Source organism: Ostrinia furnacalis, unplaced genomic scaffold (assembly GCF_004193835.3).
Source record: "Ostrinia furnacalis isolate ACB-3 unplaced genomic scaffold, ASM419383v2 OfSCF2162, whole genome shotgun sequence".
NCBI classification, from domain to species: Eukaryota; Metazoa; Arthropoda; class Insecta; order Lepidoptera; family Crambidae; genus Ostrinia; species Ostrinia furnacalis.
In genome coordinates, this window is record NW_021132401.1 from 609,360 (window position 1) to 637,125 (window position 27,766).

Sequence of the window (27,766 nt, forward strand, 5' to 3'; positions counted from 1 at the left end):
GTGATATGAAGAAATATAATGTACATATTATATGTATAAGTATCGCCTGTTTTTGGAAATCGCGATTTTAATGACCAAAAAGTGTACGTATAAATAACTTAATAGTTACTTTATCCTATTCAGAAAAAGCGTTTTCAAGCCTTTTCAATGTAAGTAAATTTAATTGAAACTTTTTTCCGTGAAAAAGTTCTACTCCTACTGGATTCGAACCGGATTAATTTATGTCGAAGTATTTCCAGATCATATTATACAAAAATTAAAGAAACATAGAAATAGTAAATTGTGCTTCCGTTTTTTTTTTTTTGATCTTGTGCTTAATAAACAGTAATTCCAGATACATATTTTGTTTGTTTTTAAAATCACAAAGTTACAACATAACTTAATATCTATTTACCTTCACATTGCCACATGGAATGCGCGTGGGGAGGTCTAAGTTAGGCGGTTATCACACTGCGCCGCACACAGGTGAAATGTACGTAATTTGTGGCCAAAATTAAAAAAAGCAAAGTTACTCCGATTCTAAATTAGTAACCTAATATAGGAACAAGACATATGGCGCCATCTATAAATGATATTTAAAAAGTTTAACACTTTTTATCCAGATACCCACAACATTTAATTTAAACAGTTTTTCTTGTTGAGTAATTTATTATAATTTTAGCTCTTGTTTAACAACAACGTTTAACTTTTATTTAGTTAATATTTGGTAAAAAACATATGGATTCTATACTTCCAGGTTAGTTTATTATTTCTGTATTACTAAACAGTCTACATTACTTACTATGTTATAGATATATAGGTTTGAATAGAAGTCTATATTTTAACAGTTTATTTTTTTTAAACAGTGAAAAAGTTCATGATCAAGCGCGATCAACCCGTTTCTTTTACATATTTCGAAAGAACATATCTATGGCTTTCATATGACACCAAAATTAGCTGCGTCAAACTGCGTCACCTAAACAAAATATTGCAAAACTGACAATTTTTATGAATTTTAAAAATACTCATAATATGTTTTCAGGCAGTTCCCAGAATAGCATTCCATTAGTTTTCCCTATCCTTAAGATGTAATAAAACTTTTAAAAGAACCAAAAATAACTTCTGCATCGTAATTGTATTTTTAAAAATTTATCAAATTTTTAACAAATTATTAGTAAGACTAAATTACATCAATGAAAACATTTGTTACTTTTTCTTTTTAAATCACCTTTAAACTATTATTTTAGACAGACTACATCAATATATAGGCATAAACACACCTAACGTAATTTTGGCCAACTTTTGAGCAAATTTCACCTGTGTGCGCCGCCGCGCTAGCCGCGGTACGCGGGACGACAGATATAATCATTGTATGCAAGTACCTCAGTTTGTATAGAAAACACGCGCGGCATTTCATACTGACAACGCGTCTGCGCGCGGGATTTTTTATATGAAATCACGCACTCCGCGGCGGAGCGCGGCGCAGTGTGATAACCGCCTTACCGTTGGGCGTCTAACCAGTCTAACTAACGAGTTCACTGGTAAAAAACATAAAAAAAGTTGGACTTAATTACATATTATTCCGCACTTATACAACAGCATAGAATTTACAAATGGAATGAATAAATAGAAATAAGACAAGTTATAAGTGCAAAATACTTTATTAAATTCGAAATTTATTACAATATTAACCTTACTCGACAAGATCACAACATAAGTTAGACGAAAATCGAGGAACTCCAAATATAAACTATAGTATACTTAACATGATATTTGGTACATGGCACAACGCGTGACCTTATAACTAAAATCTATAAGGCCCAGAACAGACGGTGAAACGCAACTGCAACTGCTAGTTACTTTTGAGTTGCATCTAAGTTTCTGCCATAGCGTCCGCTGAAAGACCACACATGACGCGACCAGTTTGAAACTTTCAGTTTCAGTTTCATTCATCAGAAAGTTGCAGTTTCGTTGCAGTTGCGTTTCACCGTCTGTTCTGAGCCTAAGTAATAAAAATTTGAAATCCATAGATTGACAAAGATATGTACATCTCAAAAGTATTAGCCTATTCGAGATCATTAATTTGTACATTTATAATTACAAAGTCAGTATTATTTGGACCCTGTTTAAAGACTATCGTCCAATTAAGGCCCTAACTAACTTTCATTTAACGTTTTTATAAAGATTTTGTCATTAAGTACTTTTTGACAGTGTGGATATACATGATTATTAAGCAAGTCAATTTGACATAAATATAACTAATTAATTCAGTATTTCGTAGGTATTTTAATTTAAATCAATACTTTTATTATTTCTGACGGAGATGTGCTGGATGGACGGTAAAGTATGGAACTCAAAATTGTATAGTTATGTTAAACTTATCTGTTAATTGTTGACGAGAACCTCGTAGGAAATTGTTTAATTGCAAAGAAACTATCTTTCATTTAATTTCAGTGGTGTTTTAGCAGAGAAAAACATATTTCATGATTTAGTAACGATGTCCGTCCAAACAAGTTTATACATATTTATAGGCACTGTAAATATTACTAATCCCAACTAATATATATAATATATCCCAACTAATATTATAAATGCGAAAGTAACTCTGTCTGTCTGTCTGTCTGTCTGTCTGTCTGTCTGTCTGTTACGCTTTCCCGCTTAAACCTCGCAACCGATTTTGATGAAATTTGGCATAGAGATAGTTTGAGTCCCGGGAAAGAACATAGGATAGTTTTTATCCCGGTTTTTGAAACAGGGACGCGCGCGATAAAGTTTTTCTGTGACAGACAAAATTCCACGCGGGCGAAGCCGCGGTCGGAAAGCTAGTATATTATATAATGCGAAAGTAACTCTGTCTGTCTGTCTGTCTGTTACGCTTTCCCGCTTAAACCTCGCAACCGATTTTGATGAAATTTGGCATAGAGATAGTTTGAGTCCCGGGAAAGAACATAGGATAGTTTTTATCCCGGTTTTTGAAACAGGGACGCGCGCGATAAAGTTTTTCTGTGACAGACAAAATTCCACGGGCGGAAAGCTAGTCTATGATATTTCTTTACGATTGAACAATTTAATCAATACACAATAATGAATGTATCTTTGTTGTACAATTAAGAGGCGCAAAGTACGACCCATAAATGACTCGAGATTCCGTTGTATGTTTTTAAGTAATCGAATTCTAAATTCGTCATGGATTAGAAAAAATCGCACACGAATAAAGTTAACGATATAAGAATAACTTTTAAATCATTCTGCGTAAACTCTACAACGAATGGTTGAACCTACTCATTGATATCTATTTAGTTATAATTAAGGTCATATTGATGTGGACTGTACAAGCGGTTTGCATGCTAATAGAATCCGGAATTTTTGTCCATAATTGATTAAAAAACAACAAAGAATAATCTGTCTCACGCGGTATTCTCAACATGATTTCACTTTGCCATAGAATACATTAAACTATAGCTTAGGGTCCCCCCACACTATTAAACCGACTTCAATAAAAGGAGGTCGTTGTTAGTTTGGTGGGTTGGTATTTTTTTTTATGTAACTTGTACTCGCGTTCGAAAGATGCTAGTGTGGGAGGCCTAACTCAAATTTTCCGAGACATACCTAAGCAATGTTTTGTCAAATGTTATCCGACTTCGTTTAAAAGACTGTCAGTTTCTATTGTCCCAGCAATAAAATGTGATGCCGTTTGAAGACTAATGCCCGTTTTTACCGTCATACCCTAAAAGTAACCACCTCTGTGGTCTAGTGGTAAGACCACCTGCTTCAGACGCAGAGGTCCCGGGTTCGATTCCCTGTGGGGGCAGATTTTTCTGTTCGGTTTGGTTGGTGGTAGGGCTTGTTCTAAGTCCGCCTGGCTAGCTACCACCATCTTACCTAAGTCTGTCGCCATTACAACAATGTTAACAGCATTTTGTGTTCCGGCAGTTAGAGGTAAGATAGCCAGTTCCTCCGTGGTTGAGGATTCCGGGTGAAGCTCGCTTCCACCTTCGGCCTGATCATCACTTACATCAGATGAGATACAGGCCAAGAGCTTCCTCTTTGTGGATAAAAAAATGACTCCTATGAAAACAAAATTCCTGTTAAGAGTCACTTAAAAATTTTGGGATTGATGGTGAAAACGGAAATTAGTCTCTATCGTCCCAGATTTAAAGTTGCAAGTCGTGTCTACGTGAGCACCTCTCGTCGCTGCGGGTCAACGGTGACGGTGCGGCGCGCGCCGGCCGCGTCCGACACCACCATCTGGTACGGCACCTTGATCTGGAGCGGCACTCGCAGCTTGCTGTTTGATGGCGCCTGGAACAATTGTATCGTGTTGTATTGGTTGGCTCTTTGTTACTGTCTTACCAGGTAACAGGAGTGTAGATGAGATCTTATTATCAGACTGAAACGGTGGGCTTTATGTGAGCGCATAATAGTGCTTTCAGAATCATTCTTTGGGGCCAGATTATCAACCATTGTCAGTTTTTTAAAAAGACTAAGGCCCAGAACAGACGGTGAAACGCAACTGCAACGAAACTGCAACTTTCTGATGATTCTTATGAATGAAACTGAAAGTTTCAAACTGGTCGCGTCATGTGTGGTCTCTCAACGGACGCTATGGCAGAAACTTAGATGCAACTCAAAAGTAACTAGCAGTTGCAGTTTCGTTGCAGTTGCGTTTCACCGTCTGTTCTGGGCCTTGTTCGCACCGTAACGTAAACGAAAATAAGGAGATCCGTAGGAGAACCAGAGTGACTGACATAGCCCGCAGAATCGCTAAAATCAAGTGGCAGTGGGCGGGGCACATAGCTCGAAGAGCTGATGGCCGCTGGGGCAGGAAAGTTCTTGAGTGGCGACCACGAGCTGGAAGACGTAGCGTGGGCAGGCCTCCCACTAGGTGGACCGACGATCTGGTGAAGGTCGCGGGAGGTACCTGGATGCAAGCGGCGCAGGACCGGTCTTTGTGGAAATCCTCAGTGGACGTCTTTCGGCTGAAACGAACGAACGAACGTAAACGCCTCGCGGTTGTGACAACGCGCGAAAGGCGATGACAGCTCGCGAAAGGCGATACGGTGTTGATCCCTTTCTTATGATAAGTCTGCTATGACCTTAAATGGCCTAATGGCATAACCACTAACCGCCTCTGTGGTCTAGTGGTAAGACCACCTGCTTCAGACGCAGAGGTCCCGGGTTCGATTCCCAGTGGGGGCAGATTTTTCTGTTCGGTTTGGTTGGTGGTAGGGCTTGTTCTAAGTCCGCCTGGCTAGCTACCACCATCTTACCTAAGGTAAGTGCCCCCTACTTCGGTATATTAAGGCTCTTACGACTTTAACATTTTATTTAAAAATAACCAAGCATGATATCAGTATGAAAGCTTTTGTATGCTAAACTTTGGTCTTTTGACAGTAAGTTAATACATAATTTATAGTTATATAGTTTGAACTTTTTTTTATATCNCGAGCAGAAACCCTAGTTCCGGCAGTTTGAGGTAAGATAGCCAGTTCCTCTGTGGTTGAGGATTCCGGGTGAAGCTCGCTTCCACCTTCGGCCTGATCATCACATACCATCAGGTGAGATACAGGCCAAGGCTTCCTCGTAGTGGATAAAAAAAAGATGATGAAACTTACATGTATAGTGATCTCGGGCTTGACCTCCCTTGTCGCGGGGCGGCTGAGCGGCAGTAGTTCTGGCAGCTGCTTCTTGGGCTTCGGCTTGTTCTTGTGCGTCTGGCTGTGCTTCTGCAAGTGGTCCTTGCGGTAGAAGCCTGGGGAAGATAATAGTTTAAGTTTAAAACTAAATGACGTCATGTGAATGGAAAATATTTGAGTTTTTTTTTTATTCACAACGAGGAAGCTCTTGGCCTGTATCTCACCTGATGGTAAGTGACGATCAGGCCGAAGGTGGAAGCGAGCTTCACCCGGAATCCTCAACCACGGAGGAACTGGCTATCTTACCACTAACTACCAGAACACAACAATGCTGTTAACATTGTTGTTATGGCGACCGACTTGGTAAGATGGTGGTAGCTAGCCAGACGGACTTACCAGGAATAACAGGAATTTTGTTTTCATATGGGTCACTTAAAAATTAGAGCTTGATGATGAAAACGGGCATAAGTTCCTTACCTTTCCCGCAGTCAGGGCAGAAGAAACTCTTAACCCCAGTGTGTATGTGCAGGTGAATCTTGTAGTGGTCGCGGCGTTTGAAAGGTTTCTGGCAGAAACGGCATACGAATACTCGCTGAGGCGTGGGAATGTTCTGTTCGTCCTGTACTATGAGATATGACGCGTCGTCCGGACCTTTCTCTGTCATCTGGGGAGAAAATTAGGTATCATTTAGTGTGGCTCTGAAGTAACATTGACGGAAAAACTTTATCTTGGTCAACTAAAATGGAACTTATTATAGCCCGGACTGTGAGCACGTACTCGTAGTATTTTGTCCAATGACCCCGAGCTACCCATCCTTATCGCTCGCGCTGTCGCGACTGTGCGATGGTCGGCAGCAGTGAGTATGCGAGCGCGACAGCAATATAATTACACGCGAGCGATAAGGATGGGTAGCTTGGGGTCATTGGACAAAATTCTACGTGCTCACAGACCAGACTATAGTAGGTATCATTCAAATGAAGCGACGATGTCGGTCTGGCCGACTCGTGATCCGTGGAACACGGGTTCGATCTCCACGGTCGCTCGACTATTGTGGTGAACCTACTCGTAATACAAGCATATTTAGTTTACCACGAGGAGTTAACGAGACCATTAGTATTTGTATTTATTTACAAACTAGCTGACCCGGCGAACTTGCGGTGGCAATAAATAAGTCATCGCAATTTTTCCTTATTTGCTCACCATTTAGACCTACCCTGGACTACGACAAACATTTAAAACCAAAATCAGCTCAATCGGCACAGCCGTTCTCGAGTTTTAATCAGATTAACTTCATTCATTTTTATTTATATAGATTACAGGGAGTGTAAGCCAAGTCCTTTGTCTTTTTCCCGGTAAATTGGAGAGGATTGTATTCCTACATTAGAGACTAAATGACCTGATGATGATAATAACAGGTAACTTAAACAAGTGACAAGTGTGATAAGTCAAGAGTTATCAACTCTAGACTTACGGCTGTTTTCACCATCAATCCCTAATTTTACGTGACCCCTATGGTAATAAATAGCAGGGTTTTCATAGGGGTCACTTCAAAATTAGGGATTGATGGTGAAAACGGGCATAATAAGTGACCTGATGATGATAATAACAGGTAACTTAAACAAGTGACCAAGAGTCACATCAACATACTTATGTTTACTTCTAACGTGGTTTGCTGCCGTTGTTGGTCCTTTTCCTTCTTTTATTAAAGTGAACTTTCGTCTCCACATGAAAAGGTTGTAAATGAAGCAAAAATATTGTTAAATGCAAAATACCAAACTTACTTCTTGCACCAGATAGTCCGCAGGCGATTTATTCTCTTTCTTGGCCTCTTGCGGTTGCTGCGATCCTTCCTGGCCCTCGGGCGTGGCGTTCGCTGTGCAGTCGTGTTTCTCGAACTGCTGGTTGGTTATGAAGCCTGCAAGAGTTTAAAAGTGGTAGGTTAGTTAAAGACCCTTGGATTCAGTCTTTTTCCTCGTTAACTCAATCATCATCATCATCATCTCAGCCATAGGACGTCCACTGCTGAACATAGGCTTCCCCCAATGCTTTCCATGTTGCCCGGCTGATAGCGGCTTGCGTCCAGAGCCTTCCTGCTACCTTTATGACGTCGTCGGTCCACCTTGTGGGTGGACGTCTCACGCTGCGTTTTCCGGTACGCGGCCTCCATTCCAGAACCTTTCTGCCCCATCGGCCGTCAGTTCTGCGTACTATGTGCCCTGCCCATTGCCACTTCAGCTTTCTAATCCGTTGGGCTATGTCAGCGACTTTAGTTCTTTAGTAACTCAACTAATTTATGAAATGATTTATTTATTTATTTATTGATGTGTATGAACCAGGCCTAAGTGGTAAAACATCAGCAAAATGCGTCAAAGGTCCAATCGAGCGCCCTTTATTGTCAAAAAAGTAGGGCACCGGAACAAACAGACATTATAGATATTTAATTAATTAATAGTGGGCACTGCGGAGTGGGGTCGGCCAGAGTTAATAGCCGTCACGAGTGTTGTCAATCAAGATCTATTTTAACGAAAGTCCTTTGTTTCTGCACACACTAAGCAAGGTACTGCTTTTATAAGTTTTATGCCCATTTTCACTATCAATCCCTAATTTTTAAGTGACCCCTATGACAGCAAAATTCCTGATATTACCATACCCCTAATGCACTTAAAAATTACGTGAAAAGGGGCATTAGTATTTCGAATTACAAATTAATTGTTTAACAGCAGGGGGGTGGGTATCTAGCACCTTTGATATAATGATTGGACGCTTGTGAGTTCTATACAAATAAAGACATTTTTGATTTTTTACTTTTATTGCTAGGTTATCCGGCTCGAAGGACCATCTTACCTTGACTGCACAAGGAGCACCATATCGAGGCCTCCTGCTTGAGGTGGACGTTGGCGTGCACCTTCAGATGCTGCTTCCTCTTGAACCGCCGGTGGCAGACCACGCACTCGTGCGGCCTTAACGCAACGTCTAGTTTTGGCACCCGCACTTCTAAGAGAGGATCCTCTGGCTAGAAGGAAAATAGAAGTAACGTTACTAAAAGGTATTTAATTTAATAATAAATACAACATCAGCAAGTGACGATAGCCGAACGATGAAGGTGCCGACTCGTGATCCGAGGAACGCGGGTTTAATCCCCGCTGCTGCTCGACTATTGTGGTTAACCCACTCGTAACACAAACATATTTAGCTTACCACGAGGGTTTAACGGGATTATTAGTAATTTACAAATTGAATGGGAATATTTTTTTTAATGTAAATGCCCTTTCGTGTGCGTGTGCCTTCATACGAGTACAATCTCTATTAGGGCTCCAGTATAACGACTAACGTTTGATTTCGACAATACGCATAGTAGTACTTTTCTGCAGATTTTAATCTCTCGCAATTTGAAATTCATGAGATGCATCTCGTACGTACTTACCTACATTTTCCCCCAAAAAGGGGACCAAGTGGGGGAGAAAGGGAGGCTTCAACTTCGCACTGAGACGCGGTAAGTTAATCTCCCTATCTTCGGATGACTATATGTAACTATTTCCATATGGTATACTAACCCGCCTACTCGACATGTGAAACTTTACATAAGTTTTATTTACGTATTTATAAGTACTAGTTGGTTTTGGCTACTTTACAAAGGATCTTCTACTACGCGGTACGAGGCTAAGTAATTTGGTAGCTATAGAAATGGAAATTACTTAGTTGAGACATAATGCTTTAAACATTCTGCTTAAATGAAAGGGGGATTTAAATCTTCCAGCACCTAAGTATGTCTCAGAGTGGGCAAAAGGGGCTCTAGGGAAAATACCTAACACGCACATCATACGTCATACACGATTACGTAATAATTGTGTATGTTTTGACAGCATATACTAAATAGTCTTGCGGTGTGGGACTCGACCCGCCGGTCACCTCGTCTGACCTTGAAGTCTGGGTGTGGGGAGACCCGAAATCAAACCTAACAGATTTTATGAAATTTAGTCTTTACGTTAAGAATCTGTTTTTTCCCCACCCTCCCTATTTTTAAACATCTGCCCTCTACCCACTTGAAGGTTGCCTGAAAAGATCGCTTAGAGGTTGTCTGGGAGAGAAGAATAACTGCGCTGCTCTAAAATTAAATGTTATCGCACCTTATTGTGACTATGGCACCTAATAGTAGAGCCCCACATAACCCATTGCCCCCCCTGGACCATTGGGTATGCAATTCAGTGCATCTTCCAGTCGCAAAAAAATGCCTACTTATATCTGGGGAGGTACCTACAGCTAGGTACCTACTAACCTACGAAAGGTCGCAAGTTCGAGTTGCACCTAATCGTAGATTTTTTCAAAGCTGAAAATCGTGTTCTACAATATTGTTTGTATCTTCAAGTAACTTACCAGGATCATCTCTTCCGTTTCGAGGTCAGCCTCCTGGCCCGGTGCGTCGTCACCGCGATACTGCGAGATATGCACCAGCATGCAGGACTGCATGTGAGACACCAACTGGGAGTCCGTGTGGAATGCTGCAACAATAGTTCGTTTCCTTTCAGCATGAACAACTAATGTTATTTTGACTAATTTTATACTCTACTGACATTAAGTATTTTCACTATCAAACTACATTTGTGTATTTTCATTGCGAAATTCGAAACCACGATTGGTGCCTTAATCGTGGAGCTAATTATTTTAAAATTCAACCAATTACACACATTTTATTTATTTCAAACTTATATGCACATAGAACAGTGTACATAAGGCGGACTTAATGCCTTTCGGCATTTTCTCCATTCAACGAATGTTAAATTCAGAAGTTTATGATAGCCTTGTTACGCCACGTAGATAGGTAAGTGTCAGGGATTTTAAAGTTATCTTGGGTACCTACGTAAAGCTATGTAGTAGTCCTAGCGGCATAAAAAGATTCATTTAAGCAGATGACCTGTTTTTTAAACTAAATGACCGTTCTAAGTTCTAACCTATTAAATAACAGAGTACAGCACATCCTTGCCCACCTGCTATTTATCTATTCTCGTTCGACCTTCCATGGAACCTGACTAAAGTTCGGCTAGTCTCGGGGGAAAACTAAACTGTCTTGTGCCCGCAATGAAATTAGGTAGAGGTACCTAAAGTAAATATGCAAATGGAATTTGAGGTATCGCGTCTGATTTAAACTATTTATAAGTAAAGTCCACAACATCAGACTAATATTTTTGTTGCAAAATGTTGCAAAATCATATTTATTGTAAACTGCACAAGACGGTAACAGTTCAACTTGAGTCCGATGCTTAAATTGCCAAGTAACAGTACTTAAATTTAAAAAAATACCCACATATTTTACAACACTCAATCCATTTCAATTAAAATAGAGAAACACGGGTTTTAAGATACGTTGAGACCCGTGTTTCTCTATCACAATCATTATATGGTCTCTATATGTAGAGTACCAGAGAAATGTTTCTTTTAAACAGAACCAAATTAGTGACGTTTTGTAAATTGACCAAACCGGGAATCAAACCCGGGAAAAGTGGTTCGTATTGTATTAAAATAAGTGAATCTACTACTCTTGGTTGAGTCACTTCAAATACTACCTACCCACCTAATTTTATAATCATTTATCACCCAGTGGGTAACATTGGTGCTTATTTTTTTCCTACCACATCCATCTCCCACTTAACATAGTTTTTTTTCCAACCTTTTTGGTCCGTGGGTATTTTAAAAGAAATTATTCGCATACCGAAAACTACGCTTTGTAAGCGTCAAACAGAGCAACAAGGGAGCAAAAAAGGGGCAAAGGGATGAATCATGGGTCAGACGCCCCCAGACCCACCCGGGGCAGGTAGCTGGCCCCCCCTTGAAACCCTAAGCTGCTCGGAATACGTTACAGCGTAGACATAATCGCGTGGGATTTACTAAACTCAGGGCAACATAATTATTTTTGACAATGATTTAAATAAAATTGTTGTTATTACGGTAATATTCATAGAAAAATGTTAATGTTTTAAATTCGCTGAATACACTAAAGCCATAATTATAGGCAGTAAAATACTTTAACAGATTAAAATAGAGGGCGATTCGGGAACTAAGCGTTGGCTTTACGCACATCCTGTATAACGGGCAAGTTGCCTATGGCAACAAGTAGGCCTTCTTAAGCCTGTAACAAATCAATGGGATTAAGTGAGTGAAATTATAAGGCAACTGATATGATAATGAATTTGAATCTTTCATTAAAGTATCGTTACATCTGCATCAGACTCGGTAATGTTGCAATATGAATGAATGAAGGAGAATGCAAAGTGACAAAATGTGCAACGGTTGAAACTTGATAAACAATTTTTAGTTTATCAACTGCTGCATTATGAAAGGGGGGACAGTGTCAGCTGCTCACACGGACGTGTAAAAACGTAGTTAACAGTAACTATGTATTACCAAAAACACAATGGAGAAACCAAAATTACTTGTATTTTTGATTGGGATTTGGGACTATAATAAGATCATTAATATCTTTTGAAACTACATATTAAGATCGTCGTTCTGTCTCCTTCCTAAAGTTGCTGTGCCCTAAGTAGGTCCACATTTTATAACTGCCTAAATTGTAAGACCTAATGTGAATGTCCTATGAGGTAATGCAATAAATGATTGAGTATTGAGTATTGATTCGACAATCACAAGAATATTACCCATCCGTTTAAAATCAATATGCGAACGCCACTGCCCCGTGAAAGTACTTGTGTAATATTCCAAAAAAACGTCCCCTCTTCTCGTGTCTATAAATAAAGCGTATCGGACCCCCCAGAACCCTATCCCTTCCGAGAACCCTCCCTTTTTTACCGTAACCAAATGTGACAGCGCGCGCCCCGCATAAAAACCGGTGCCTACGACCTACGTGGCAACAACTAACGGCAGACTGGTACCAAAGCGGCCAATGGTGCATAAAGGTACATACTATCGATAAATATCGGTGAATCATTTCAGACAACTACAGTCTACTGCTGTAAGTAAACATCCAGAATCAATTCTCGATTAGTTTGGCCTGCCGGCTTTTTTCCCAAAACAAGGTCCAAGCATAAATCTTTCGAATGCTCACTGAGTTATAGGCTAGCTAGACTACATTGTAGTTACAGACAAACCGTCTTGATACTAGAATGACAAAAAAAGCTTCGCAACCAACTCATTACCATTGTCCACCGGTTAAAATAAATACAAGTTATAAAAAGTCTTAATAATAGTATTGACCCGTCACTTAGTAATAAGGGGGTCCCTATCGATTGCACTCAAATAGCACACAAGGTCAGCTATCAATAATTATGCAACACTAAATAAGTAGTAATAAGTGCCTCCTGCCTATCTAAGGGCCTAACTAAGTAAGAGACCTGTTTGTGTTACAAAATAACTGTAGATAGATAAGAAGAGAATATTTTGTGAAAAAAATAGTAACATATTGATTGATTGTATTAATTTCTTACCACAGATCATGGACACCTTGTTGTAGGAGAGGCTATATTATTGCCAGTTATAATTTTTTGATGAAGGGCTAAAAACTTGATACGAGTATGACAGTAAAGTTGAGCAAACATAACAATCCATATTGTTAAACAATATTAAATACATAGTAGGGGAGACCGAGGAGAGTTGTAACAGAGGAGAGTTGAGACATTGACGACTTTTTGGAACTAACTATATCAGCGAGCTCGCAACAGCACGTATTTGTTAGCTCGAGACTTGAACTAAAAAGCGCGCACTGTTACGAGCTCACTAGTAGTTAATAAGTTCCAAAAAAATCGTCAATGTCTCTTACTCTCCTCGGTCTCCCTTACATATGTACTTACGATGCGATGACTTAATGAAAGCCGACAAAGGGGTTTAAAATTTTAATTTTATTTTAAAGGCTATGTTTCATTTCCACAACATACGAGTAGCTTGTCCTTCTCATAGGTCCAATCTATCTCTACTCGTATACCTTTCATCGAAAGACAGGTATTGTATGGATAGATCGTTATGGTATGCTTTGCATACATCAAATGTGTGGATTCAGGCCAGACTGGTCCGAATTATTGCGTCATGACTGTATCGATCTGCGATGATTCGGACATGATGGAACGGGTAGAGGGGGGAGAAAGGGAGGGCTCCCCTTCCCAAAATACTACACACAGCTTTAAAATTATTGAAACCTGGATCAATGTCGAACTACCTAGAGGGACGATAATAACATTAATTACAATGTCGTATAGCGACTGCTTTGAAATGCCTATTACAATCACCTACCTACTAGATAGAACGCTCTACATTGTACGTATACTTAAGTATTACAGAACAAGAAACTGAAAATCGCCCAAAAACAACGCGTTTAAATGGCTGTCAGGAGCGACCTTTTCCACAACCAATAGGATGATCAAGACCACATCAAGTAAACTTGGAGTTCCGTCAAACTTCTGATTTCGCTGCGGGTCCCGAAACAGTTACTCGACCTCTAGGCGATTTTCAATGGCGGTCAAAATGCAAATTCTTGGCAGGACTGCAGATTTGCAGTGGGGAAATAAATTAAACTACTCTACAATTACTGTGCGCGCCTTAGAGAGAGAGAGAGAGAGATTTTTTAGTGTTGTTTTTTGTTATAGAAATAACCGAGTGTAGAAAAAAACAATTTCCGTCATGGTCGATTTCTTAGCTCAGGCTCTCCTTTTTTTATCAAATGAGGTTAAGGAAAGGCAAACGCTAATAAAATAAACCGTTTTCTGCGCCTGTACGTAGGAATTCTGTAATCTGTCAGTCAAGTAAAAAAATAAGTAATTGTTAGTGGCACAAGAAAAAAAAACGTAAGAACGCTAGAGTTATGAGGCAATAAATCCTGGCAGCAAAAAAAAAAAGGATACACCCCTTTTGTCTTCAATTAAGTCGTAAAACATTTGCCACTTACATCAGTTTTGTGCGAGCACATCGATCAAACTTCTACATTTTCTTTGCAAAATCTCTTCAATTTACTAACACCATGATTGTCTATAATAAAAGAAGACGATCATTTGGCTTTATCCGTATCCGTTTCATCCTTTTCCCGCGTTTTCTGATGCCCAAGGGCGACAAGGATAATTTCAAGTTTGGAGTGGCGCGGTTTGACGTTAAGCCCGCATAACTTGAGCAACTGACAATTAGGTCCCTAGCCTTACCCACCCACGGTCCCACGCCGGGTCTTGGAGGGTAATGACCCCCACTCCCCATGTGATTGGGGAGCGCTTGTAGACGCGAATAGATCGAGAAGGACGCAATGTGTTCTTGTGTAAAAGCTTTCAAATAAGTTTAATTTATCAGTAAGTAATAAACTCAATTTAAAATCTGTTCGGAATTAGGTACCTATTTTTGTGGTAGAGTAACTCAAGCAATGATTTTTTTTATTATTACCTAAGTATATTCTTCCTTGTAGTATGGAGAGCAAAGAGTAAACAGCATTTTATTTTGCGTCTGCGGTCGGTCCGAAGAAATGGGTAGAGAAAATTCTTTCGCCTCGTTCGGTGCGGACAGGTGTGAGTTCACCTTTAGGGTGGGATCCTAACAAGCACGGCAATAGGCGAAAACGACAAAGTAGAAGGAAAGTACTCGTACTATAGTGAATTTGAGTTTTACTCAAGCGCAGTTTAACGTAAGGTGAAGCTTAGGGGAAATATCTCTATTATTATAAAGGCAGGCAGTTCAACTTGGGTGTAACTGTTATTTATATTAGTTAATAGGTATGGGGAATAGAGTCTAACGTCTAGTTAAGTTAATTAATTAGTCGTAATAATAAATTGGTAATGATAGTAGTACATGATGTGACGATTTGAGCTAGGGACATAACGCATAGTAAGTTCAAACATTATCTAAACATTGGTCAGAAGACTGACTGCCCTTCATTTCTGAACACGTGGGTAAAAGCCGTCAATTTGTACTTTAACTTATTCTAAAATCGATACCCCACATCCAGACTTTAAAAGGGTTCAGAATACGCCTACATAACGGATCGTAGTGTTGGGTCAACTCTACTTAGGTAACTAGTTGAGTAACCGAAGTCATGAAGTGCTCTTGGCTCTAGCTCTATCATTTAATCAAAGCTATGTGTTACAAGTACAGATCACAGCACATCAATTTTTTATTGCAAATTGCCGCCTATCATAACTACCCACATAAGATAATGTGCCGACACCGTCATCTGTTAAAGACTATAGCTTAACAGGTTTTGGATTCCCGTCGGCCGCTACACTGGACAAAATACACCTAGTGTTAAATCGTTACACAAAATACACCTAGTGTTAAATTAGCACTTTGACAGGAATTTTAATAAAATAATAAATAATAAAAGTTTATTTAACAACTTTAACATTTTACATTGGATTGTTGTACATACTTTTCCTTAAAGACCCGTTTAATGCTAAGGTTGTACCGACGTACGCTTCAGTTTATAAAGTATAGTAGCTAAGTATAAATTCCCTTTAAAAATCTTAGTTAAGTGAACTTAAACTCAAGTTTGTCGGAGTTGGCAGTTTCGGCACATCTCTAAAGGATCGTATATGGCGACCTTTCGAGACCCTCGCATCGAGATCCCCACGGGCTGCCGGAGGGGGGAGCTTACATTTCAGGGGATGCCTACTGGAGGGGACGGTTGGGATCCAATTTATTTTTGGGTGGGGTGACGCCATTGTTTGGGTGCCTACCATGTGTCTTTGGGAGTTTTGGGACGTTACAACAGGTTTGCTTTGTCCCCTAGTGTTTAGTGAATCAACCGGTTCGGAATTTAGCCGAAGTATTAGAACTATTTGTAGTTAGGAAGTTTGATTTATAAAAAAAAAACTTATTAAAATAACCTGCTATTGCCATTCAATGTAACTTAATGTTATGTTGGTGTTTTTTTGGTGTGTGCTCTATTTTCTATATAACATAGATATTTCTCAACTTCACCAACAAAACAATTTACTACGAATAAGCTGTTCTCGAGTCCTCTTACAGGTTCACTCCGTGCGATTTAGAACCTTGCTACCATAACCATAATGGACATCTGGATGATCTTAGTTTCAGTTTATGATGATACACAGTATAGTCAACTGCAGAAGAATGTTACTTGTAACTGATTTTGAATTTTATAGTAAACCAAATAAGGTTCAACATTCAACAGGAATACATTTCCTGTAGGTTGTACCCCTTTGCCGAAAAAGCTTAGTAAACTTAACCCTTCTAGATATATCTAAGAAGTAAGCACTCTAGATAGAGCCGCATTTGAAGTTTATCTAAAGACGAAAACTTAAGTTTAAATTGCTTTGATTTTCAAACTCAATAAGCAAGCCCTAAAATTGTCAATATCTGTACTCAGCCCCTCTTTTAGGGGACCTCCCCTACTTTTATTTTTCCTCTAAAGGGGGCCGGCGCGGATGGCGGTCTTTGTTGCTTTTTATCAAAATTTCCGTTATAATTTAAAATACAAAACTGTGTTATCTCATCACTTTGATCAGATTGAAATGTGGGTATAATTAAGAAAATTATAAGTACGAAGTCACAAATTATTGACAGCCTGTTTTCAACTGACTTCAAAAAAAGGAGGAGGTTCTCAATTCGACCCGTATGTTTTTTTTTCTATGTTTGTTACGCGATAACTCCGCCAATTATGAACCGATTTGAACAAATCTTTTTTCGGCGTATAGGTAATACCTCACGGGTGGTCCCATTTAAATTTAATAATAAAAAAAACAACCCCCAAGGGTGGAAAATTGGAGATGAACTTTTTTATACGCAATATCTCCGCCGATTATAAACCAATTTGAACGATTATTTTTTTGTTGAATAGGTATTATCAAAAGGGTGGTTTCATGCGTATTTGAAGGTTTTAGCTCGCAAGTTCGCAACCCCTGCTAAGCCGCCTGTGTCACTCGATAACAGTTATTAAGCCGCACTTGGGCAGCAGTCGAGCTACTAGCTTTTGACACCTGATTTGCCCACTCAATAAACTTTAGCTAACTGACTGACTGTAGCGTGATATCGGACAGAGCATCAGATGATACAGGGTTCAAAAGTCCACTTTGAACTCTATTTTGAAGGCTTAGGCACCTTAAGGTCACTTCTTTAGTTTAGTACTTTACTACTCTATTTTATTTTCATTTATTTATTTATTTATTTAGGAAAAAATTCCATGTCTTCTCGTAATTATACATATAACCATCACTTAACTTATACCTTTTGTCTATTGTTTTTTTATGACCAAGGTACAAAATAAGGTCGAAACCCAACAGATGTTAACACGTTAACAAAAATGGTTAAGAACGACGACCAAAGGACTAAAAAAAAAGGAGGAGGTCCTCAATTCGACTGTTTTTTTTTTCAACAAACAAAAAGGTTTAAATCTAAACTCTCTACTTTGTGGCAAAACAAAAGACTAACCTTTGAAGCAGCCGGTGCATTGCTTGTCCTTCTTCATGTGCGTCCAGCTGTGGATCTTGAGATGGTCTTTCCTCTTGTACGATTTGTAGCAGATGTTGCACACGTAAGGCCTGCCAGTTCCTGAGTCCGGAGTCCGAATTTCTATACTCGGTTCGACTGGTGACGAGTGCGATTGGGAGTCGGAGTTATACTCGCAGTTGTCCGGATCTTCAGCCTACAAAATGGCCTCACATTAGGTGGGAATTGCCTAGACAACGGCCGTTAGATTTATGGTGCGTCCACACTGGGCGAATGGGCTCGCGCGGCTAACTCGACATCTTGCTCACTCAAGAGCAGGGTGAAGAGGATGTCGAGTTTGCCGCGCAAGCCCGTTCGCCCAGTGTGGACGCACCATTACTTTAATGGCTGGCGCATGCTCGCAGCCCTAGGCAAGTTTGAAACAGGGTTGTCCCGTAATTCTTAAAATAGGCAGGGTAGAGTATGACCATTAGACGTCATGAAAATTGGGATAAGTAAACGAATTCTCGTGAAGGTAAAAAAACGAAATAAAACACCCAAAACCACAAAAACTTTTTAAAGTTCAGAATGATTAGGACGTTTCAAATGAAATAAAGGTACAAACGTTTTGATTTGTACAATTGTACCTACATGTAATGTAAGGTTTAATTAATCGATACCCTGCGAGCCACCACCTGCGGCTTATTAACATCTTATGTATGTCACAGGGACACAGGGTATGGCTAGCCTTAAAATGCATAATTTATTACGAAGTAGGATTCCTGATTCAGAGGCTAAGGTCTAGTATAGGTGTACCTAGTTGATATTCCGGTTTGGCACTAGGGTTGCCAGATTTGAATGCTAGAATTTCGGGACAAATAACGTGACCACATTATATAAGTTTACTTTTAACAGACTAGTAAAAAAAGCAACAGTGTATTTCAACCTTGTGATAAATCTAATTACCTTATGTAAGTAAGTACTAGTTAATTGAGGCTACATGCCCGGTCGAATTAGAAGAAATGGAGAAAACTATACAATAATACCTCATACTCTTGCATTTCGTAGTCCCCATAGCTTTCTTCTTCTTTAATAGGATTTCCTTCATCGTCATATATTTCTACGTCACATATCTCTTCCTTCAACTCCTCTTTCACCTGTGCCTCGAGCTCTTGGTCACTCATTGGATGCAAGTTATGGGATTCGAACACTTTGCTGTGAACTTGGAGATGCTTTTGGAGGTGGTCCTTACGGTGGAAAGCTGTAACAAGAGGTTTGTTATTATATTGACAAAGTAATTTAACCAATTGAAATATTTCATACAATTTATTTTTAATAAATAACCGAAGATTTGGATATTTATCACGTCGGCAGCCCTATAGGTATAACTAAGCTGGTTACACACTAGCAGTTTTTTGTACTGTTAGTCAAACTATTAATATAAGTTTTAAAAACTGTATCCATATCCACAGCTGGACATGGAATTCCACAACTACCGATCCTGTGCTGACTGACTGACATATCAACGCACAGCCTAAAACGGCTGCTACGTAGGCACTTGAAATTTGGATGGGACGTATGTAGCTTATAGGTACCGTAGAGGTGCACTAAGAAAGGAATTCCCGAAATTACCACGGGAACGGGAATTAGCGGGAAAATCCTTTTGTATGAAAAATCTAAACCGCTTAAGTTAGACGCTTGAAAAGTATGCAGGTACCTTAGTAAAGTTAAAACTTAGTTACAACAGGATATTGCAAAATTCCCACGGGAACGGGAGTTAGCGGGAAAAAACATTTGTATCAAAAAATCTAAACCGCGTAAGTAAGATGAAGGGGGTAAAACCGGGATCCACACGTACGAAGTCGCGGGCGGCCGCTAGTCTTCAATAGATCGTCAGTCCATTGGCCAACATTATCAGAAATAACTTACATCGGTTGCAGAGCGAGCACTCGTACGTCTTGTCGTCCTTATGTATGGTGAGGTGGATGTTAAGGTGCTCCCTCCGCTTGAAGGCCTTGCCACAGTCTTCGCACTTGTGAGGGCGGAGCTCCTGGTGCTCCAAAGTATGTCTGTCCAAGTGCTCTTTCCTTTTCAACCTAAAAAGCAAAATATTTTACGTCACCAGAACATGTTTTGTACTATCGTTCGTTCGTTCGTTTCAGCCGAATGACGTCCACTGCTGGACACAGGCCTCCTTCAAGGTCTTCCACAATGAACGGTCCTGCGCTGCTCGCATCCAGGCTCTTCCCGCGACCTTCACCAGATCGTCGGTCCACCTAGTAGGAAGCCTGCCCACGCTACGTCTTCCAGCCCATGGTCGTTTTGTACTATAAGTATGTAGTACAAACCACCACGTAACACTACGGTGAGTACATAAAGAGCTTTCTACTTGGAGCAATAAATAGTAGAAACACGTCATAACAGTCAAGTCGCTAAGTCGTCGTTTAAGTACAGTACTTAGCATGGGAGTTACATTATTAGTATAATAAGCGCCACGATTAGCAGACTTAGGGGCTTTTGTGTGACCGAAGGTGTATAAAGCGCCCCCGAAAATAGGGCCGCTTCAGTTTCGAAGTTTCGTTCAAAGTTATTAAAAAGTAGGTAGGTAGGTATATTATTATGTTACACTATAGCTTTTGCGCGCGGTTTCATCCGCATGAAATTTAGTTTGTCACAGATCATCGTAAATTATAGCCTATATGTTATTCTGGGTTACAAACAATAATACTGTAAAGTTTCATCAAAATCTCTTCAGTAGATTTTGCGTGAAAGAGTACTTAACAAACATCCAGACATCCAAACTTTTGCATTTATAATATTAGTAGGATTTTAAAATAAAAGTATTGAGGTGTAGTAACATTAAAAATTCAATGAGCGAGTTAGAACTTTGGCAAATTGATTGTAAAACAAGCGACGCACGCGTATTTTTTTATTCCCATACAATTTGAGGTCCTGCAATAGGAACCGGACCGTGGTAATCTGCAGCTATGTGCACAAATCTTTAGTGCTCAAAAAACAATAATACACGCTGGGGAACTGAAATGGTACCTGCTGGGAACCAGCTTCGTGACTTGACTACCTGTGTCATGTTACAATTTTCGCTAAAAGGGGCGCCTTTTCAGCATGGCTCAATAATGTTAACCTCTGACATGTATGCACCTAAATGTTAAATGCTGAATAAAGATGATCTATTCTATTCTATTCTAAATGCTACCCACCCAGTGCCGCAAATCCTGCATAAGAACCTATACTGCTTGGTATGCACACACAAGTGCAGCTGTAATTGCTCAATATCCTTGTACTTGACCGGGCACTCCACGCAGCAGTATTCGGTGTCGCCGTCAGGCCCTTTCAGGATTATGGCCAACTTGTTCCTGGACAGCAGACTCCGTTTCAGAGCGTACTCCATGTAATTGGGGTCAGACTCTGAAAGAGAGTGAGTTTCAGTCCATGGCGATGACAATACGATGTATTTAGTTGCTAATAAGAGTATCATAACGGCGTAGTATATTTTATAGTCGTATATGTAGCTCTTTTATCGCATATCGCTAAAAGTGGTCCTAAGGTTTTTTAAGTAAGTAGCTTGTAAGTAGGATACTTTAGTTCATTTATAAGAAGAACACAATACATAATATTCATGTAGTGGGTACATACACTCGTATTAATACAAGTATGTCATTAATTTTACGAGGTAGGCCTACTGACCGGCACGTCGTCGGTCTTTCAACAAAATGAAAAACAAAGTTCTCAAAGTAATAACTATACTTTTACAACTTGACATGGAATGTATAGTTTTGGATTTTGACAAGTATCAGTTGTTAACTTAGTAGGTATGTTATAACGTAGGTAAAAATACTTATTTAAGCAAGTAGGTACAAACAGCATTTAAAAACATTATTTAACTTACCATCTATGGGGTTCTCCATAATTTAACACTGATAAAGTTATCTGAAAACAAGAAAGGATCTTCAGCGATACTTGAAACAAAATAAGATCGACAAAAAGTTGTAACGAAAACTTTGCGCGGATGACGACCGGCCAACTGGACGGGATACAGGGAGTTATACTTAGCAGTCCCAACCTCACCGATAACGCCCAAGGCCCAAGCTCCCCTCCGAATAGGGGTGACTACCCTTTGTCTACCCTAACTTCCCCGATCCCCTACACACGGGAGGGGACCCCACTTCGGATCGGAGTCGGACCGTTACGAAGGGTGGGTTTTACCTAACCCTAACATTGATTCAAATTCCGCTACCTGCCTGTCGATAAAATAGAAAAGGCATTTGTAGGTACCTACCTAAACCAAGTTGTCACACACAATAATTATATTACTTATCGAAAACTTGTTCGTGAATTTGATTTGTGGCGCCAAAAACTTTTAAAAGAATTTGCATTTTCGCAGACATTCTTCATATTCAATTAATATAAAACTTACTCAATAAAGAAGCAAAATCCTATGTATTATAAATCTGCGCACTGTCTCACTCACATAAATGTATAAAAAACCAGGAAATCTCCAAAACAAGTAAAAAGTAAACACAAAATAGTAAAACCTTCACTACACCACACCACTACACAACGTCCGAGACTAGAATGAATGAATGAATTTGTTTGGGATGGAGATCCATATCTGTGGGATGGAGGGAGGGAGAAATGGGGAGAAAGGGAAAACATCACTTGACAGGGAAGGGTGCGTGCGATCGCGATGCAAACTAACTATTAAAATATTATCTCTTTCATTCTAACATAGCCTCCATCTAAATTGTGTTTCTTGTGTCCTGAAAATAAGGTCTATAATTAAGAAATCTACATTTCTCAAACTTCTCGCCAAACTTAATAAAGTGTCAAAGCAAAACTGAACTCTATCTACATTATATTAAAACACAAATTTCCTAATCGGGAAAGAATGAATGGTTCATTCAGAAAAGAAGGGAATAACGCAGAAGTTGTTAAATTAATGAGCTATTTTGATACATTTTTTAGAAAATACATATTTTTTTAAATAAATCAAATTAAGTTACTTTATTATGATTCATTTTTAAAAAATTTAAAAGTTTCGGATCTCACTCACTGATATCAATCATGAAGCTACAGATAAAAATGGAGGGCAAAGTTGGGAACAAAACTTGAGTCAAATACCTACTTATATCTATCTCGCTCTCTGTGGCCCTACCTCTCTTTTTAGTGTGAACTGTAGTATTGCTATCTTCTTATTTAAATCTCCTTGTAAATTCTTCGAAATAGCCAATTCACTAACCAAATAAGAAGTTAAATAAATAAATAATTAATATTTGAAACTTAGATTACCTAGTTAAATAAAAAATCACAAAATTGTCGGCCATTTAGGCTTAATGTGTTGGCGAATCAGGGAATTACAATCCCAATTTCTGAGGTATCGGTAATGTGGCAACATCGGCCGAATCCGGCCCATCATGGCGGTTGTTTACTATGCAGTTGATTTCGTTTGAGATTTTTCAAGGGACCTTATCATTGTTTTGTCTGAAGAAATGGTGCAAAATTGTATAGTGCGTGGTTGCGGTAGTTCGTGTTGTCCTGGAAGTGATATAAAATTCCACGCGTAAGTGTTTATTTCGTGATTTCTGACAGTGGATCATTGTTAACATATTTCTTTGTATTTTCACAGTAATTACTTCCTAAAACGTTTTACCAGTATTTAAACTTATTATTAAATGTTACATATGTCAAGAAAAAGAAGATTTTACATTGAGTTTCATTGACTTTGAGCAAATTTAAAATTTTTGTTTCTATAAGACATTTTGAAGTAGTATGACCATATTGAGGATATATCTGGGACTTTCTGTGGGACCTTACTTATCTAATTTTGCATAATGTTTTCTACGGCCGTTTACTGTAATCAATCCATATCCAAATCCGTCTGTCAACTGCCAAATTAAAATCTGTTTTCTATCAAATATCCACAGTTTTCGATGCCTTTACACTTTCTTAATGTTGTAATTCATCTTAAAACAAAAACATCGAAAACCTTTTTTCATAATCATATTAAGTGCACTTTATCAAGACACACTGTTTAAACGTAAATCAGTCTTTGTCGTCCTGAGAAAAATAAATAAAAGGTTACCCTACTTAGAAAGAGAGAGCCTGCCCACAGAGAGCGAGATAGTGATACATAGGTTGTGCTTCAAGTAGGTATTCTAAGTCTGGCCTCCATTTTTATCTTTAGCTTCATGATATCAATGTAATTTTTAATTCAACCACCGAATTCAACATTCGCTCCATTCGTTCGTGTCATGTCATCTGACATTTGTCATCATTCATTCATTCATTTTCTTCGCTCGTCTCGCGTGGGTTTTGTTTTTATTTAAAAATTCGTAGTTTGTTCTAAAATAAACTTACATAATGAGTGAAGAATTAAAACTTGAGTCCTTGGCTGTACAGCTTTTTGAAATAAATGCCATAAAGTTTGGCGAATTCACGACTAAAAGTGGATTAACTACACCGGTTTATTTTGATTTGAGGGTTATAGTTAGTTATCCTGATGTGATGGTATGTTGTTTTGATTAATTTTAAATTATTAACATAGAGTTAAATGTCCAGAAGTGATAATTGCTGTATTGTTTATTCCAGCAAATAATATCTCGCCTCATACAAGATCATGCCCTAGAAGGCAGTAAATGTGATCATTTGTGTGGTGTACCTTACACAGCTTTGCCGATAGCCACATTGCTGAGTGTAGAGGCCAAGATACCTATGCTGATGAGGCGTAAGGAGGCCAAAGCTTATGGTACAAAGAAAATGATTGAAGGTCATTACAAAGCGGGCCAGAAGTGCCTCATTATTGAAGATGTAGTGACATCAGGCTCCAGCGTGCTGGAAACTGTAAAAGACCTTCGTAGAGAAGGCTTGGTAGCCCAAGAAGCTATTATCATCCTGGACCGAGAACAAGGTGGACGGGAGAACCTTGCTGCAAATGACGTATCTGTAAAATCATTGTTCACAATGACAAATTTAATTAATATATTGCTGAAGAATAAAAAGATTGACAAGGATATGGCTCTTAAGGTTCAAGATTATCTTCAAAATACAAAAGCACCAACTTCAGGTACTTCATTATTTTTTCTATTCATAATTATTTGCATTATTTATTGTAAAGTAATGACATTGTTATCTTAACATTTTTACAGAGAAACCTAAAGACCGCACACACCTCACATTTGAGAAAAGGGCAGAATTAGCAACCAATGAAATTGCTAAGCAGCTGTTTGATGTTATGGCAACAAAGAAAACCAATCTTTGTGTGTCTGTTGACTTAACTACAACCACAAGTATATTGGATTTGTTGGAAAAAGTTGGTGAACATGTGTGTTTAGTGAAGACACATGCTGATATTATTGAAGACTTCAGTACGGACTTCATAACCAGTCTTAAAAGTTTGGCAAAAAGATTCAACTTTCTTATATTGGAAGATAGAAAGTACGCAGATATTGGAAATACTGTATCTTTGCAGTATGCAAAAGGATTGCATAAAGTTTCAGAGTGGGCTGATTGTATAACCGCACATTCTTTGCCTGGAGAGGGAATTCTTAAAGCCATCAATGGGGCAACCAACGGTGTTAGCCAAGGAGTATTTTTATTGGCAGAGATGAGTAGTGAGGTAAGGTTTCAATTGAACCATAATTATTCAATTTACTCCAATCAGCATATTTTGATTTGTTTCATACAATGCATTAACATTAGGCAATAAGATTGCCATTAGGCAATAAGATCTGTTTTTGCAATGTTATAATATAACTTTTAAAATGTAATGTAATTTTTTTAACAGAAAGTCAAGTAAAAACTAATACTTACATTAAACAATTCTCATTACAGGGAAATCTTATCACACCAGAGTACACAGAGAAAACAGTCAGTATGGCTTCAAATTATCTGAATTTGATTTGTGGATTTGTTTGTCAGAACAAAAATACTTTCAATCAACCAGGTAAGTTCAAAATATTTTATTTGTCAGTATTAATGAAAAAACTATTTAAAAAAAGTCAAATTGTTGAATTTCTCCTCTCCCACGTGCATGACACACCCGAATCTTTTAGTACCTTCGAGTTTCATTGCGCCGAGGCTGTCAATAACGGTGCACGTGATTGCACGCGCAATTTCAGTAGGTAAATTTTTTAAAGTTTCTTGTGGGCCTCTCAGGCCCCCACCTTAGTATTGGCCTAACTTTTTTTGTCTATAGTTTTCATTTAGTTGTCTTTTCTTGAAATAATTTGAAAAAATCTATAATATGGAGCCCACAGTACGTCGTCCGAGAGAAAGCGGTATCTCGGAAGTAAAAATAACCAGCATTTAACGAAAAATAGAAGAACAGTAGTTTTTGGCACATTATGCTTGGAAATGATAAGCCTGTACCTGTCTATCAAGATTTAAACGATGAAACCAAGTGGCATACATGTATTTTGAAGATTCAAATGAAATCTACATTTTAAAAACATGTATGCCTTCCTTCACTGAGCAAAGCAAGTTTATCCAGACTGTGTTTAATTCGCACTATTTGATGTGTGTAATTTTTTTCCCCCTATTTCATATTAGGATTACTGATATATCATTAGCTAAAAAGACTACTGAAAATTAAGATTCTAAGTTGATTTGTTCAATTTATGAATATTTTTCATGATAACTGTGAATCATGATTTCATGAAATTTTTGCCAAAAATGCTACATGTTTTCTAAATATTGAAATAATAAGTAAATATTGAAATAATAAATAATTTACCTAAAAATCGTTTTATTGTATTTAAATATAACCACTATTAATAATTATTAAGCATAAAACCCTAAAAATAAGCACACATATGTACGGGCCTCAGGCCCCCACGTCAGTGTTTACGTGAAATTAAATCCACCTCAGTAGCTAAAGTTTAACCAATTTTTTTTAAGCAAACAGTTATTGTATCAAGCCTCTTCTCACATTCCAGGTCTAATACAATTGACTCCAGGAGTGCAGCTGGAAAGCACCAAAGACGATCTGGGCCAGGTGTACAACACTCCAGAGAAGGTAATGCTGGAGAAAGGCGCAGACGTCGTGGTTGTGGGCCGAGGCATTCTGTCTGCAAAGAACCCCGCTGCTGAGGCACTGGTCTACAAAGAGGCTCTATGGAAAAACTACCTCAAGAGAGTGTCTGGAAAAATGGAATAATGAAAGAGTATTTTAAATGATTTAAGAAGTACAAGACAGCATTGTCTTTAGCAAAAAATTATGAATGGACATTTTGCCTCATTAATTAGCTCCTCAGGAAACATTTTATTTTTATTGAAAGTTCAGTTTACTATACTTGCTCTTTAAGAAAACTGTGAGTGCCTACTACTATGAAGATTTATCAGAAGTTATCTTTCAGTTTTATCTCTTGTTTGGTTAACATACTACTATTTAAAATAATGATATCTGTGATAAAAAATAATTATGAAATATGACCCCATTACATTCCTAATTATTAATTAAGGCAAGCATTTTGTACAAAAAACAAAAGAATTACTTAACAGATACATATTTTGTTAAATGTTTACTTGATATTTTATAAAAAAAAATCTTATACCAATTCTACAGGGTGGAATCGATAAGTGATCTCATTAGATTATTTCTAAACAATACAAGATATCGAAAAGCTGATTACTGATCCTGAAAGTGCTTCACTAGCTCTATCCAACGGTACCAATAAAAGGTTACAGATCTATCCAAAAATTACATGTTTCCAGCCTCCATATTAAATGTATGCCAGCATTGCCAGCCAAACAATATTAAAAGTACTATTAAG

The 27,766-nt window shown here is 38.5% G+C and overlaps 2 protein-coding genes across 5 annotated transcripts; one reads left to right on the forward strand and one right to left on the reverse strand.

The window, feature by feature from the left end:
* Positions 1-4,063: 4,063 nt before the first annotated feature.
* LOC114354799 (zinc finger protein 260) lies at positions 4,064-22,590 on the reverse strand. Of its 4 annotated transcripts, none has more exons than XM_028307364.1 (12): positions 22,468-22,590; positions 21,886-21,926; positions 21,197-21,404; positions 19,908-20,074; positions 19,025-19,239; positions 17,982-18,195; positions 9,990-10,114; positions 8,460-8,628; positions 7,397-7,530; positions 6,093-6,279; positions 5,595-5,731; positions 4,064-4,281 (listed from the first exon to the last, which is right to left on the reverse strand). In XM_028307364.1, the coding sequence occupies exons 2-12, from the start codon at positions 21,902-21,904 to the stop codon at positions 4,153-4,155; spliced, it is 1,704 nt and encodes a 567-aa protein (XP_028163165.1). In that variant the 5' UTR covers positions 21,905-21,926; positions 22,468-22,590; the 3' UTR covers positions 4,064-4,152. The 4 variants fall into 4 exon arrangements, with proteins under 4 accessions (XP_028163165.1, XP_028163164.1, XP_028163166.1 ...); XM_028307363.1 differs by having other exon boundaries at positions 22,414-22,590; XM_028307365.1 differs by lacking the exon at positions 22,468-22,590 and adding an exon at positions 22,065-22,321.
* A 1,673-nt stretch (positions 22,591-24,263) lies between these two features.
* LOC114354798 (uridine 5'-monophosphate synthase-like) lies at positions 24,264-27,231 on the forward strand. Its single transcript, XM_028307362.1, has 5 exons — positions 24,264-24,503; positions 24,585-25,059; positions 25,142-25,611; positions 25,827-25,938; positions 26,930-27,231. The coding sequence occupies exons 1-5, from the start codon at positions 24,357-24,359 to the stop codon at positions 27,148-27,150; spliced, it is 1,425 nt and encodes a 474-aa protein (XP_028163163.1). The 5' UTR covers positions 24,264-24,356; the 3' UTR covers positions 27,151-27,231.
* Positions 27,232-27,766: the final 535 nt, after the last annotated feature.

Bases quoted from the DNA above. Each gene is read 5' to 3' on its own strand.
- LOC114354798 (XM_028307362.1), top strand. From the start codon at position 24,357: ATGAGTGAAGAATTAAAACTTGAGTCCTTGGCTGTACAGCTTTTTGAA. The intron at 24,504-24,584 runs GTATGTTGTTTT...TGTTTATTCCAG, and splicing joins TTAGTTATCCTGATGTGATG to CAAATAATATCTCGCCTCAT. The intron at 25,612-25,826 runs GTAAGGTTTCAA...TTCTCATTACAG, and splicing joins TGGCAGAGATGAGTAGTGAG to GGAAATCTTATCACACCAGA.
- LOC114354799 (XM_028307364.1), bottom strand. The intron at 10,115-17,981 runs GTTAGTCTTTTG...CTATTGTTGCAG, and splicing joins ATGCACCGGCTGCTTCAAAG to CATTCCACACGGACTCCCAG. The intron at 5,732-6,092 runs GTAAGGAACTTA...TATCTTCCCCAG, and splicing joins CTGCCCTGACTGCGGGAAAG to GCTTCTACCGCAAGGACCAC.